This window comes from Pyricularia pennisetigena, chromosome 2 (genome assembly GCF_004337985.1).
Source record: "Pyricularia pennisetigena strain Br36 chromosome 2, whole genome shotgun sequence".
Lineage (NCBI taxonomy): Eukaryota > Fungi > Ascomycota > Sordariomycetes > Magnaporthales > Pyriculariaceae > Pyricularia > Pyricularia pennisetigena.
In genome coordinates, this window is record NC_043741.1 from 5814540 (window position 1) to 5826976 (window position 12437).

The 12437-nt window shown below is 54.6% G+C and overlaps 5 protein-coding genes across 5 annotated transcripts; 3 read left to right on the top strand and 2 right to left on the bottom strand.

Annotated features, from left to right (window-relative positions):
- Window positions 1–23: 23 nt before the first annotated feature.
- Window positions 24–1433, top strand: PpBr36_01618 (uncharacterized protein; the record flags this gene model as incomplete). The annotated part of the gene is made up of 1 exon (XM_029888803.1): window positions 24–1433. One exon carries the CDS (start codon window positions 24–26, stop codon window positions 1431–1433), a length of 1410 nt encoding a protein of 469 aa, XP_029751807.1.
- Window positions 1434–2574: 1141 nt separating this feature from the next.
- PpBr36_01619 (uncharacterized protein) lies at window positions 2575–4742 on the top strand (the record flags this gene model as incomplete). The annotated part of the gene is made up of 4 exons (XM_029888804.1): window positions 2575–2752; window positions 2868–3579; window positions 3648–3893; window positions 3968–4742. The coding sequence occupies 4 exons, from the start codon at window positions 2575–2577 to the stop codon at window positions 4740–4742; spliced, it is 1911 nt and encodes a 636-aa protein (XP_029751808.1).
- Window positions 4743–5311: 569 nt separating this feature from the next.
- PpBr36_01620 (uncharacterized protein) lies at window positions 5312–7674 on the bottom strand (the record flags this gene model as incomplete). Its single annotated transcript, XM_029888805.1, has 5 exons — window positions 5312–6071; window positions 6138–6288; window positions 6515–6737; window positions 6849–6866; window positions 7384–7674. 5 exons carry the CDS (start codon window positions 7672–7674, stop codon window positions 5312–5314), a joined length of 1443 nt encoding a protein of 480 aa, XP_029750817.1.
- On the top strand, window positions 6616–7581 carry PpBr36_01621 (uncharacterized protein; the record flags this gene model as incomplete). Its single annotated transcript, XM_029888806.1, has 3 exons — window positions 6616–6740; window positions 6803–6872; window positions 7357–7581. The coding sequence occupies 3 exons, from the start codon at window positions 6616–6618 to the stop codon at window positions 7579–7581; spliced, it is 420 nt and encodes a 139-aa protein (XP_029750816.1).
- Window positions 7675–8662: 988 nt separating the features above from the next.
- PpBr36_01622 (uncharacterized protein) lies at window positions 8663–11895 on the bottom strand (the record flags this gene model as incomplete). The annotated part of the gene is made up of 2 exons (XM_029888807.1): window positions 8663–11681; window positions 11816–11895. 2 exons carry the CDS (start codon window positions 11893–11895, stop codon window positions 8663–8665), a joined length of 3099 nt encoding a protein of 1032 aa, XP_029750819.1.
- Between the last annotated feature and the right edge of the window lie 542 nt (window positions 11896–12437).

Sequence of the window (12437 nt, forward strand, 5' to 3'; positions counted from 1 at the left end):
GGTTCCAGTTTGGCAAAGCAAAAATGGTCCTCCGAGCCTGCTTTGATGTGAAGCGGGTCGCCGTCATCGGCGCTGGCCCCTGTGGCCTCGCCGCTGCCAAATACCTTTTGGCGCAAAGAGTCTTTTCCGAAATTGTTGTCTTTGAGCAGGCAGCGGAGGTCGGCGGAGTTTGGAATTACAGCAAGACTCCCTCGAGCACGCTGCACGTTCCTCAGACGAGCCCCTCCTGCCCGCCGGATCCTCCAGTCTTTCCCGACGAGGAGGGACCGGCTGTGTTTCCTTCGCCCATGTACGATCTCTTACATACCAACATCCCAAGGACTATAATGAGATTCAAGGACTTGGAGTTTCCCGAAACTGTGGCGTTTCCCCATCGGGATGAGGTTCAGGCTTATCTGGTGAAGTACTCGCAAGACGTTCGACATCTTATCAAGTTCTCTACCATTGTCAGAGACGTCCGTCTCAGGCAAGGGACAGGCAAGGATCAATGGGACGTCAAGACTGAGTCTTCTGCGGGCGGTAATTCACAGCTTCAGACCTTTGACGCGGTTGTGGTTGCATCAGGTCACTACTCCACCACCTATATGCCCCGGATCCCCAGCATTGAGGACTTCCACAAGGCGCACCCAGGTGTCATTACACACTCCAAGACCTACCGCTCGCCCAATATCTACACGGACAAGAAAGTCGTTGTTGTGGGCAACTCAGCCTCAGGAGTTGACATTGCAGCGCAGATCCAGAGGGTGGCTGGGCAGGTGTTTCTCTCGGTGCGGGAGCCGACAGCGTCGGATAGCTTAGCCCACATCGGGGCTGCAGAAACACCTCCAATCTCAGAGTTTCTCGTCAAGGAAAAGGGGGTGCGGTTCGAAGATGGCCGTGTTGAGAAGGACATTGATGCTGTGGTGTTTTGCACTGGGTATCTGTTTGCCTTCCCCTTCCTGGAGTCGCTCGATACACCGTTGCTGACAGACGGCCGGCGCGTCCACGGGCTGTACAAGGACTTTCTTCACATCAAGCATCCGACCTTGGTGTTCCCGGGTCTTCCAATCAAAGTCATCCCGTTCCCATTCTCGGAAAGCCAGGCTGCCATCTACGCGCGGCTGTGGGCGAATGTCTTGCCGTTACCGTCCGAGAAAGAAATGACGGACTGGGAGAAGGCCGCGGAAGAGCAAAGAGGCCCGGCATTTCACGTCTATCCAAAGAAGGGCGATGTCGAGTACCTCAGGGAGATGCACGCCTGGGCTGCAAAGGCCGAGAGTGGAAAGGAGCCTCCGTTGTGGACCGACGAACAGGTTTGGCAGAGGGAAATCTATGCGCAAGCGAAGCTAGAGTTTGAAAAGACTGGCAGAACCGCCAAGACCCTCGCTGAACTCGGCTTCCATTACAAAGCGCCTTCTGACGCCGTGGAAGAGGCTGCGCAAGATGTTCTCTAAGCAGAAAGATATTTCGGATATAAATCTAGACTAGATCGACATGGTCTCTGATTGTAGTTGAAAAATGGCAGAACCAACCAGCCAACCATATAAGTATAGCTTGTCTGTTTAACAACTCAAGGCAAAGACTCGCACCTGCAAAGTGAGAACCCTGGCCTTCGCATTGTTAGACGGAGACATCCACGTGTGTTCTGATGGGATTGCGAGCACGCTATTTCTAATGACGTATCATGCCGCTGCAAGCTTTTCTCAGATATCCTGGCAGTACTCGTTACTATCAGATCTTTATATTGTATCATCCACGTAAAGGATGAACATAGGCATCATTACTTTGAGGTATGCACAAGAAACCCCGTATATTAACCGCTCGGAAATGGGCGCCACGAAGGACATTTAGAGCCTCTGCTATTTGATTTTTAACTTTTATTTTTAACCTTTTGTCATTTACTTACTTTTACATCAAGCGTGTGCCTCGGCGGCTGATTGCTCACTCCCAGCAGAAAAGATGGCACATTCTTTCTAGGGGTTTCTTTAGCCAAAAAAAGTAAAATTGGTAACATTGGACGAGTGTCATCTGTGGAAATACCATGTCGGTGATTGTCGTCCAATCTTTCAATGCCGCCATAGGTAGCAAACAGCCCCTGAGGAGTTGTGCGCACCAGATTGCGCCAAAAGTGGTCGCAGTAGTTGAAGCCAAATCTTGTATCTGGCCATGCGCAACAAGCCCTTGCCGAGGGCGGGGCCCCGCTAAGCTGCGTGCGGTCCAACGCCCTATTCCAGGGCTATCGTGAGCAATGAGAGGCAAGGAGTAAGGCCTGATTTAGCGGGGCCCGCCGGCTCCGATGCCAGGGGTTTAAATGGTTACAGCCAATGCCGCGCGATTGGGGATATGTTCCTGGGTATTCTACAAAGCTGGGGGGGTTGCATTTGTAATCGTCACCAAGCTGAATGGGTATAAGCAGTTGGAACTCGGACTTTCTTATCTTAGCTTGGTCTTCCCGGGTCTGTTGGGATTTCCATCGCAACCGTTTTGAATGAAATTTAGCTAGCAGACGACAAGAACGCGCCATCCCAACTTGCCTACACCTGTCACTGTTTCAGAGAGATCAGCGTTTCTACCGTCCTTGGACAAGCTGCTAAAATGGAACTACCGACTCGCCCCCTGTCCCGGAGGCAGGACAATGACCAGGACGACAGCAGGCCTCTACCCCGGGATCTGAGCCACTACTATTCGCAAACGACCAAGAACCGGAATCCCAGCCAAGTCAAGGAATTCTACAAATTCTTCCAGATACCAGGTATCGGGAACTTTGCCGGAGGTGAGCATCGCCTTTGATTTCCCCTTGGAAATTTCAATGTTGCGCCAGCTATCCGCCCACTAAAGACTAACCTCTTGCCCTCCCCCTTCCCACCGCGGGCGTACAACATCGGCAGGACTTCCCAATCTCCGCTTCTTCCCATTCGACACGCTCGAGGCGCAGGCCGCAAAGCCGGAGCGCTGGAAGCCAAGCGAAAGCACCACTACCAACAACAACAACCGCAGCAATGGCGACTCTCCAGACCGGAGCGCGTCGACCCACATCACGGTGCCGCTGGTCGCCAAGGAGACGGACCCGCTACGCAAGATTGACCTCGCGACGGCCCTGCAGTACGGCACGGCCGACGGCTACCCGCCGCTGCTGTCCTTCGTGCGCCAGTTCACCCGCGAGCACCTGCACCCGGACGTGCCGTACCGCACGGGGCCCGAGGTCGTCCTGACCGTCGGCTCCACCGACGGCTTCGCCAAGACGCTCGAGCTCTTTGTCGACCCGTGGAGCGAGGGCAACGGGGACGACGTGCGCGACAGGCCGGGCTTGCTGTGCGAGAGGTTCGCGTACGGCAACGTGCTCACGCAGGCCAGGCCCAAGGGCATCCAGATCGTCACCGTCGAGGCCGACTCGGGCGGCATGCTTGCCGATGGGCCGGGCGGTCTGGAGGACGTGCTCGCGAACTGGGACGACAGCAAGGGGAGGAGGCCCCATCTCCTCTACACGGTCACCATGGGTCACAACCCGACCGGTATCGTGCTGGATGTGGAGCGACGAAAGGCGCTGTATGCCATATGCAGCAAATATGACGTGGTCATCGTTGAGGATGATCCCTACTGGTTAGTAAATCCTCCACCGCCAGAAACGCTATGGTGTCGCTCAGCTGTTCACATATACGTCTTTACAGGTACATGCAGTTTCCGTCGGCAGCCAAAGAGGAGGCCAAGAGCAGGAACCTGCCTCCGCCACGGGTGGCCTCCACATACTCACGCTCAACCGGCTATGCATTCCTGGACTCCTTGGTTCCATCCTTCCTCAGCTTTGACGTGGACGGCCGCGTTGTCCGGCTCGACACCTTCTCCAAGACTGTCGCACCTGGCTGTAGACTCGGTTGGTTGACGGCACAGCCGGCCATCATTGAGCGATTCGTAAGGTAAGTTCAGAGTGTCTATCTATGTGCGAGAAATCGCTTAAAAAAAAAAAGGCATCTCTCTAACGATGCTGTAGAATCACGGAATCAACAACCCAGCAGCCAAGCGGGTTCGTCCAATCTATGATCGGCGAGCTGGTCATGGGGTCTCAACCCGCCGAGGCCAAGACGTCGTTCCTCAGTCTCCGCACCCACAAGGACCGGATGGCATTCACCGGCTGGCAGATGGACGGCTGGGTCCGGTGGCTCAAGGGCCTCCGCGGCGCCTACGAAGACAGGATGAACCGCGTCTGCCGCATCCTCGACGACGGCAAGTACCAGCTGAAGCAGGGCACGCCGATCGTCCCCGGTCCGCACCCGTTGGACGCCGACTGGGGCGTCATAACCAAGACCAAGCTCTTCGAGTTCGACTGGCCCCGCGGCGGCATGTTCGTGTGGCTTCGCGTCTTCTTCGAGACGCATCCGCTCTGGAAGGCTCCCCGCCCTGGCAAGGACGGCGAGCCCGCCGGTGTGATGGACGGCGGCGTCCTGTCGGGCGCTCTGATGGCCATGCTCACCAAGAAGCCGTGGCTGGTTCTCGTCGCCCCTGGCTTCATGTTCAGCGCGAACGAGGAGATCCAACGCAAGGACGGCTGGGCCTATTTCCGCCTGTGCTTTGCGGCCGAGGCCGAGGAGGCCATCGACCCGTGCACTCGGAGGTTCGTTGATGGCGTTCAGCGATTCTGGAAGATCAAGACGGTCCGCGAGATTGAAGATCTGTTAAAAGGCTTCCCGATATCCACTGGCGGGGCATCATCCATGAATGTCGTGGACCAAGATGTCGGAAACATGGGCATGTACATGGGATGCTGATTTTGTGACAGCAAATGCGATAAGTAGATACGAAAAAGGCCACACACACACACACACACACACACACACACACACACACACACACACACACACGGCTTAAATAAAATAGAAATCTACCAATCTGAAGTTGGTATAAGGTTAAGCCCAACAGCGGTGTGGCGTACAGCTTATTGGTAGGACTAGAGCTGCAAATTTGCGTCGTCGGCGTTTCGACGCAAAAGCAATCGGACGGCAGGTGAGTTAATAAGCGCCGCTGAGGACTGCAAGTCCAATCAACATCAACTAACTTAGTACCCGAGTACCACAAATCACCAGTCTCTGAACAAACCAATCAACATCTATCTACTCGAACAATCACGGCTTCTCTTTCAAATTTATCATGTCATTCGGGTATTGGATTTGACTCATGTGAAGAAACTCATTAATCACCATCATCTCACTGCCGATGAAGCTACAGAGGTGAAATCGATCTGCTGAAATGACATTGCACTATGGTTTTCCATGAACCCACTAGACGCCCCGTAAAAAAGAAGACAACCTTTTGAAATCCCCATGCCCAAACACCCAACCTAGTTCTCGTGAAGCTGAGTCTTGAACGCCTCAGGTACCTCAGGCTTGCCCTCCCTGAGCTTCTCCTCGCCAAGCTTGTTCTTTTGGTAGGCGGTAGCGTAAGGGTTGAGGCGGAGGCGGATCTGCTTGTTCCTGAGCGGGTTCTTCTTGAGGCAGCCCTGGCGCTTTGTGCGGGCAGTGCCCTTGGGTGCGCGCAGGACGCTCTGGATTTCGGAGCTGTTGATCAGACGGGTCAGGTCTGCTTGGCTGACGACGTTGGAAGGCAGGAGGAAGTCCTTCTTCAGCGCCGAGGGGGTGGTGGTGGTGCCGTAGATGTTGTCGAGGGCCTTGAAACCAGCCGAGGTCCAGACAATGAAGCGACCAAGGTGGCCACCAGGAGCGAGCTGGAGGAGGTTGAGGGAGTAGACGGAGCTGGTCTCAACACCGGGGATGTTGCGGAAGCCCTTGACAAGGTCGGTGCCGTCGGTGGCAGGGTCGTAGATGACCAGGGGACCGCGGCGCTGGCGGTACCTGCGGCCACGGAGCTTGCCCTTACCGGCACGCATGGCCCTCGACTTCTTGACCTTCTCGAGGTCAGCGCCAGCACCAACGGCGTTCAGGAGACCGACAGCGGCAGCGGTCTTGGCAAGAGCGGCACCGCTGAAAGCAGCAGAGTCGATAACCAGGGGGACCTCGGGGATGTTGCTGATCCTGTGACCGCGGGCGAGCAGGAGAGGGGCGACGGCCGAAGCAGCGAGGGCGGAGGTGGTAGCGAAGCGCCTAGAGCAAAAGTCAGCATGATCCCTTGACTGATAATCCGGGAATTTCCCATAAGTCGCTACTCACTTCTGGCCCTGGTTGACCTTGATGTGCCACTTGCGCCAAACCTTGGTAGGAGCGAACATGCGACCGGAACGGCACATGTTACCGAAAGCGGCCTGACCGGCACGGTGGGTACCACCACCAGAGACACGGGGGATACGGGCAACGGCACGACCTAGTGTGATGCCATTGTTAGCAACATGATCCGAGAGTCTTGTGTGTGTGGCTGTTGTTGGGTCTTGGCGCCGCAAACTGGGTATCATCTGAGGATTTGTTTTCGACAAGGCTCAAGGCTAGCGAACAGCAAGTCCAATGACGCCTAAATCGTTCCTCAAAATCTGCCAGATTGGATGCTCTCGATCTCGAGCCCAAAATATTCGCTCATTTCAGGTTGCACTAACCAGTTCCCCAAGACTCGGCAGAGGTCTGGTGACCGGCCTTCTCGCTAACGGCGTACGGCTGGCGCTTGTTCTTTGCCATTCCCTTGTGAACCTGCTGAACAATGTCGGGACGGATAGGGGCCGTGAAGACATTGGGGATCGGGTGGGTGGCACCGCTGGCCTTGCCATCGGCGCCGATGATCGAAACGGTCGGTCGGGAAGCCATTGCGAAGATTTCTGCTGTCTGGTGTGTGAGGATATTCGTTCGAATTAGCGATCGAAGCTCGTTTTTTTTTTCTGATTGTCCAGGCTCTTCAAGAGTCTGACGGCGGGTGTAGATGGCGAGGAGGCTCACCTCTGGCTGGTCGGCTGTCTGTTGGTTAGTATGTCCTCGAAAAAGGCACGAAAGCTTTTTGCTTCGTTTTTGCTCCTCTAATCGACAATTTTCGTGGGGGGCAGTGGCCGGTGGGGCTACTTTTTTTCGTGAATCTAGGTCACGTGTAAGATGGAGCTTCGTTCGAGGTTTTGATTTTGACGCTCTGTAACGACCCTAACCCGGATGATGCAAGCTGGGAGGGTCCACGTTTTTCTTTTTCACCACCTGTTCCAGGACGCCAGGCACCAATACAAAGCTAGGTTTTGTTCAGCTTGTTCCCTAGAATGAAAACCAAGGAAAGAAACATTCTCCTATAATATTCTTCAAATATTTGGTACCCAACGGACTTCCCCGGTTCTTGAAAAAAAAAAAAAAAAAAAAAGAAACAAAAATAAAAGTCCGGCTTCAACATATGAGCCATCTAGCCCTGTCAGGACTTGTAATCTTCCCCCACTGACTCCCCCTATCCTTTCTCCTTTACGCACAGAAATCATCCACCACCCCCGGCCAAGACCCTCAACTGTTCCAAGGCTTCCTCCCTAGCCCTACCCTGCGCCTTTCTCCTCGCTTCATACAGCCTGCCCGGCTCCTCGGCAGCGGGAGACCCGGGCTTCGGTCGCGGGTAGTGCTCCCTGGTGCCCGCCGACCCAAGCGCAAGCCTGAACCCGCCGCTACCGTCAAAGTCCTCACCGTAGAGCTCAAACTCTTGTAGCTGATCGTTCCCGGCCGGGAGAGCCGGCGAATGCGTTGCGTGCAGTAGTAGGGCGAGGCATTGAAGTAATCCTTGCCAGTGTCCGGTGTACATTGTTTTTTTTTTTTTTTTGTCTGTTTCCTCACTTTTTGCCAGAACTGGTGCTGCTGGGGTGGATGTCTTTGGGTCCAGTGATATTCAGTTCGTGTTTTGTCGAGACTGTTCCGTCTAGATAGACCGCAAAAAGCACACTATAGAGAAGAGTACTGTGCTTAATTCGATGACCTTGACTTTTGCAGCAATCAAACCCAGGCAAGTCAACCATTTTAATGATGCAAGGGCTCTCCAGACATGGAGACCGGGTAAATTGCGTTCAGACCGACACTCGGCAAAACGGTAGTTATTGCTGCCTCGGATTATCCACAAAGTTCGATTTTTCTGGAGCTCTCGGTGTACATGCATTCACTCAAAGCCTCAGGTCTCTTGGGCCGGCGCTTAGTGTAGTCGAAGCGCAGCGCTTGTCATTTTCAATGTCTGTCTCGTGCATGTTGAAACTATTGATAATCTTGTTTATCATCCCTAAATAAGTAGGCGGCCGCGTAGGTACCAACCTGCTCGTAGATTTAAGTTGATTGGCTCTATTACCCGACAAGACTGCTCACCAACACATCCGGTTTTTTGTTAGATGGCCTTTTGAGAAGAAGAAGATGCAGGGGGTGTGTATTGTAGGTGGAAAGAACCGAGAACAGACATAGTGCCATAATACGTACACAGGCTGGCGTCATGAGGCATGAGGACATCCTCCTACAATTGCTTTCTTCACTCGGACTCATACACGCAAGGCTCATTGGTCATAATCATCATTTTACACTCCAAAAAAAAGTCCCAGACGTAATCTACAAATATAGAAAAAAGAGCCCTCCAGGTATGCCACCCAAAATAGCAGAAAGCGTGAAAGTACTTCTACATACAGAACGCCATCTCCATTTTGCGTCGCTTTTGATGCAACTGACGCTGTTCGGATCTCCGACGCGTTCATTAAGAAGCGCATTCTCGTGGCTTCACCCCTTTCCCTGCCTGTCTGCCTGTCTGTCTGTCTGTTTCATTCATACCTTTGCCATTTCCTCTCGTAATCATCCACCCTGTCGAGGCGGTTCTGGGCCTGGTAGTGGGCAATGCGCGCCTTGCAATCCTTCTCAATGTGCTCTCGCTCCTCGACGACGCGGATGAGCCTGTCGAGATCGTTGGCGCGGCAGGCCTCGGCAAAGTGACGACGCATCCGCGCCGAGTACAGCTGACAGGCCGCCCGGCGCATGCGCTGAGGCCGATGGAGAAACTGCCTCGCTAGCGGGTTGCTCCTGTCGATCTCAGGCTGTACGACCTGCTCAAAACATTCTTCGCATGCCGTGAAGCGTGGGAAGTTGCGTATGGTGTACCACTCGCGGTCGGTCAGGTACTCGTCGCGGGCGCAGTCGCCCAGGCTGAGCCGTCGCAGCTTATCGTAGAGCCTGCGCAGGTCGGGGATCGAGCCGCGGGACTTGGCCCTGTCGGATGTTTCCTCGAGCAGGTCAAAGTAGTCGAGAAAGCGTAGACGCTCTGCGGAAAAGTGCAGCGAGCATATCGCCTTTGTGGGCTCGGCCTTGCTGTCTACCGGCTGGAAGACGCCGGCAAGGTTGGGAAACAGGCTCTGAACAGAACCTGCACAGTATCCGCACACTTGAAAGCGTTCCACGGGCCGGTGATCCCTAGGATTGTGGACTGTGTACCAAACTCGCGTCATTCGTTTGTCACCAGAGCAGGGCTGGTTCTTGGTGTCGACTACAGAAATGTTCTGTAGCAGTTGCAGGTTCGGCAAGCCAGATTTGCGCGTCATGAGCCAGGCGATGCGATACCAGGCCGAAATTCCAAAGTCACATACTATGGGCTTGTCCAACGGTCTGAATGGGGCCGGCACAAACATGTGAGCGTACTCGGTGTGTGCAAATACGCCCGTGTAACAGTCGGGGCATATGTTGAAGTTATTAGATTGCGGAAACGTGAGCCAATCCGCTAGCCCAACCTGAGGTGTCCGGCGAGGGCATACGGGCAGATCGTTCACCCGTCCCTCGCTGACATCCTCGGAGTACTGTCTGAAGGATACGACCTGCTGGTCTGTGATCCCGTTTTCATATGGCTGCAAGGGAGGGGGGCTGTATGGGGACTGTTGCCATGACCCAATCGACGAGGCCGAATCCTGACGCTGAGCTGGAGGAGGCATCGGTGTATGCATACGCTCGATGGGCTCGATGGTGCCATTGGGCACACTAGCGAGACCCGAAGTGGGAACAACGGCACCGGCAGTCATTGCTGCGCCTACAGGGAGACTCAGTGATGCAGTAAGGCTGGGTATCTGCGCATGCTGAGTCTGAGGTGATGTTTTCGTCGGCGGGGAAGGGCTAGGGGCGAATGGTGACGTGGGGCCTTCGTCACCTCGGCGTCGCTCCTTTGTCTGAGGGAACGTATATGAAGAGCGTGGGCTGGGTAGCGGGGGGGTATCCATGCCCGCAACTGAGCCCCACGGTGATGTCAACGGGGTTTCACGTCGCGAGCTCATCCTGCTGCTGAGCGAAGGCCTAGTTATCGACTCTGGGCTGAGCAGATAGTTAGGATCACCACTCATTAAGGATACACGGCTGTCTCGCGCGCCTCGAGCAGACCGGAGCGAGCTCGCATAGTCGTCGCTTGATTCATCGCTGTTGTGCGATGAGCGTTGGCTCTTGTATGAATCGCTTCTCGATGGTGGCTCACGCGTCCGGTCTCGGTTCCGTTTCTCTCTGTCCCTGAGGCGTTCTCTCTCCCTCTCCCGTACACGGTCACGATCGCGGTCCCGTTCCCGGTCTCGCTCCCGCTCAGAGTACCTTCGCGGTGGGGGAGATCTCCTCCTGTCCGACCTTTCCGACCTGACCGAACGCTCCGAGCGAGTTGGTGAACTTCTCCTATCCGAACGAGGTGGCGATCCACTACCGTAATATATGCTGCGGCCATCTGAGCGTGGAGGGGAGATGTTTCTCCTGCTAGTGCGGGGACTAGATTCGTCATACTTCTTCTCCGATCGTCTGTCAGAGTATGCGCGCAGCGTTCGCGGTATTTCAATGCTGCTAACCGGACGCCTAGGGGAATCCTCGTAGTGTTTTGTTCTCTCGTATGAGATTGCGCTCCGCTTTTCGCCCCTCTCGTCGTAAACCTTTGGTCTAGCCGAGCTGTGGACAACTGTCGAGCGTGGCCTTTCGCCGTTGGATGTGGTGGTGTCGTTCATGTCAAAGTAGGCTCTGTCACGTCCCGTGGTGGAGTGCTTGATCACGGTGGGGTTTGGTGATAGATATGCGTCGCTGGGGGAATCAAAGTAGTCGGTACGCGGGCGCTGGTTGACAAACGCAGTAGACTTTCTCCTCGAGATGACTGGGGATGGCGCACGAGATCGCGCTCTTTGGCGTTCCCGAGACCGTTCCCGAGATGAATTCCTGCCAGACGGGTTCCGGGAAGCAGCTCGAGATGCAGCCCTTCGGCGCTCCCTGGATCGGTCCCTGGAGCGGTTTCGCGACCGGTCTCGCGTAGCTACGTCAGTCTCGATGCGAGGTAGCTCACTGCGGCTCCTCCTCAGCCTCCTCCGCTCTGTGTCGCCCTTTTCATCTGGAGGCGTCGCTTTCTCGACAGGCTTCAAAATAACCGGTACCACGCTGGGCACAGTGTACTTGCGACCGGTGTTGGCCTTGTAGCTCTCATTCTCCGGTCTTGGCTTTGCATCTTCCTGCTCTTTACCACTGCCTCCTTTCTTGGGGCTGTCTTCGGACTCAGTATCACTGGTAGACTTGGTTCCAACATGCACATATCGTCGCTCCGGATTGGACTCGTGCACCGGGACAAGGATCGGATTTTGCTCTAGTTCTCCACGACATTGAACCTCCTCGTCGGCCGGTAAGGGGGACTGCGCTTGAGGATGTGCATGTTCTTTTGCCAGTGATGAAGCCTCATCCTCAACGCTGGGTGCTGGTGGATAACGGGGGATTAAGTCATTAGACCGGGGAACCTGACGGTCAAGTTTGGATGACTGATTCGCGCGAATGGGCGGTGGGGGATCGACACTGGGAATTTAATCATGGCCCGGTCAGTTTCGTCTCAGCTTTTATTTTGGGGGGGCGTTGTTTCCCAGGGCTCAACACAAGCATATCTGACTAAAATAATATGCACAGAAACAAAAGATGGGCTGAAAACTTACGGTTTATGTGTTTTTGCTCGCGGCTCTGGGCTTGTCCATTGTCCAGCTTGGAGGTTGTTGATGTGAACCGAGTCCATCATCCTGGCACTTATAATTTGATCGGTGCAGAGACAGACAGAGAGGGCTTCTGAGCTCGCCAAGCTCTAGCGCTCAGCCAGCGGTCTCTCCTCGCTGTGTGAGGCTATTCGCGCACACGCGCACTCTCCTGAGGTGAAATCGCCTCAAAATTTGGTTCTGGGGCTTGCCAATTGCTTCTGCTAATTGTGGTGCATCATAAAAATTTGATTGACGGCTGGGAGAAGAGCTGACTGCGAGCTTAGTCGGGCTCGTAGATGTTCTTATGCCCAACGACTGGCCCTGATTACTGTGTGAGGCGGGGACCGGGGGTTGGTAACCAGGGCGAGGTGAGTTGGGCCAAGTAAAGCGGGGCTGCTTTGTGTACAGGTCAGGGGAAGCAGAAACAAAAAAGTCTCAATGGGAGATGGGGGAAGATCAACAAGGAAACCAAGCACAATAGAAAGAATTAGTCAAACTGTTTCAATCGTCTTGGGAACAATGGCCTTTTCTTTCTTCTTTTCACCTCGCGAGCCTGATCAGACATATGCCAGTAAAGAAGCAGTAA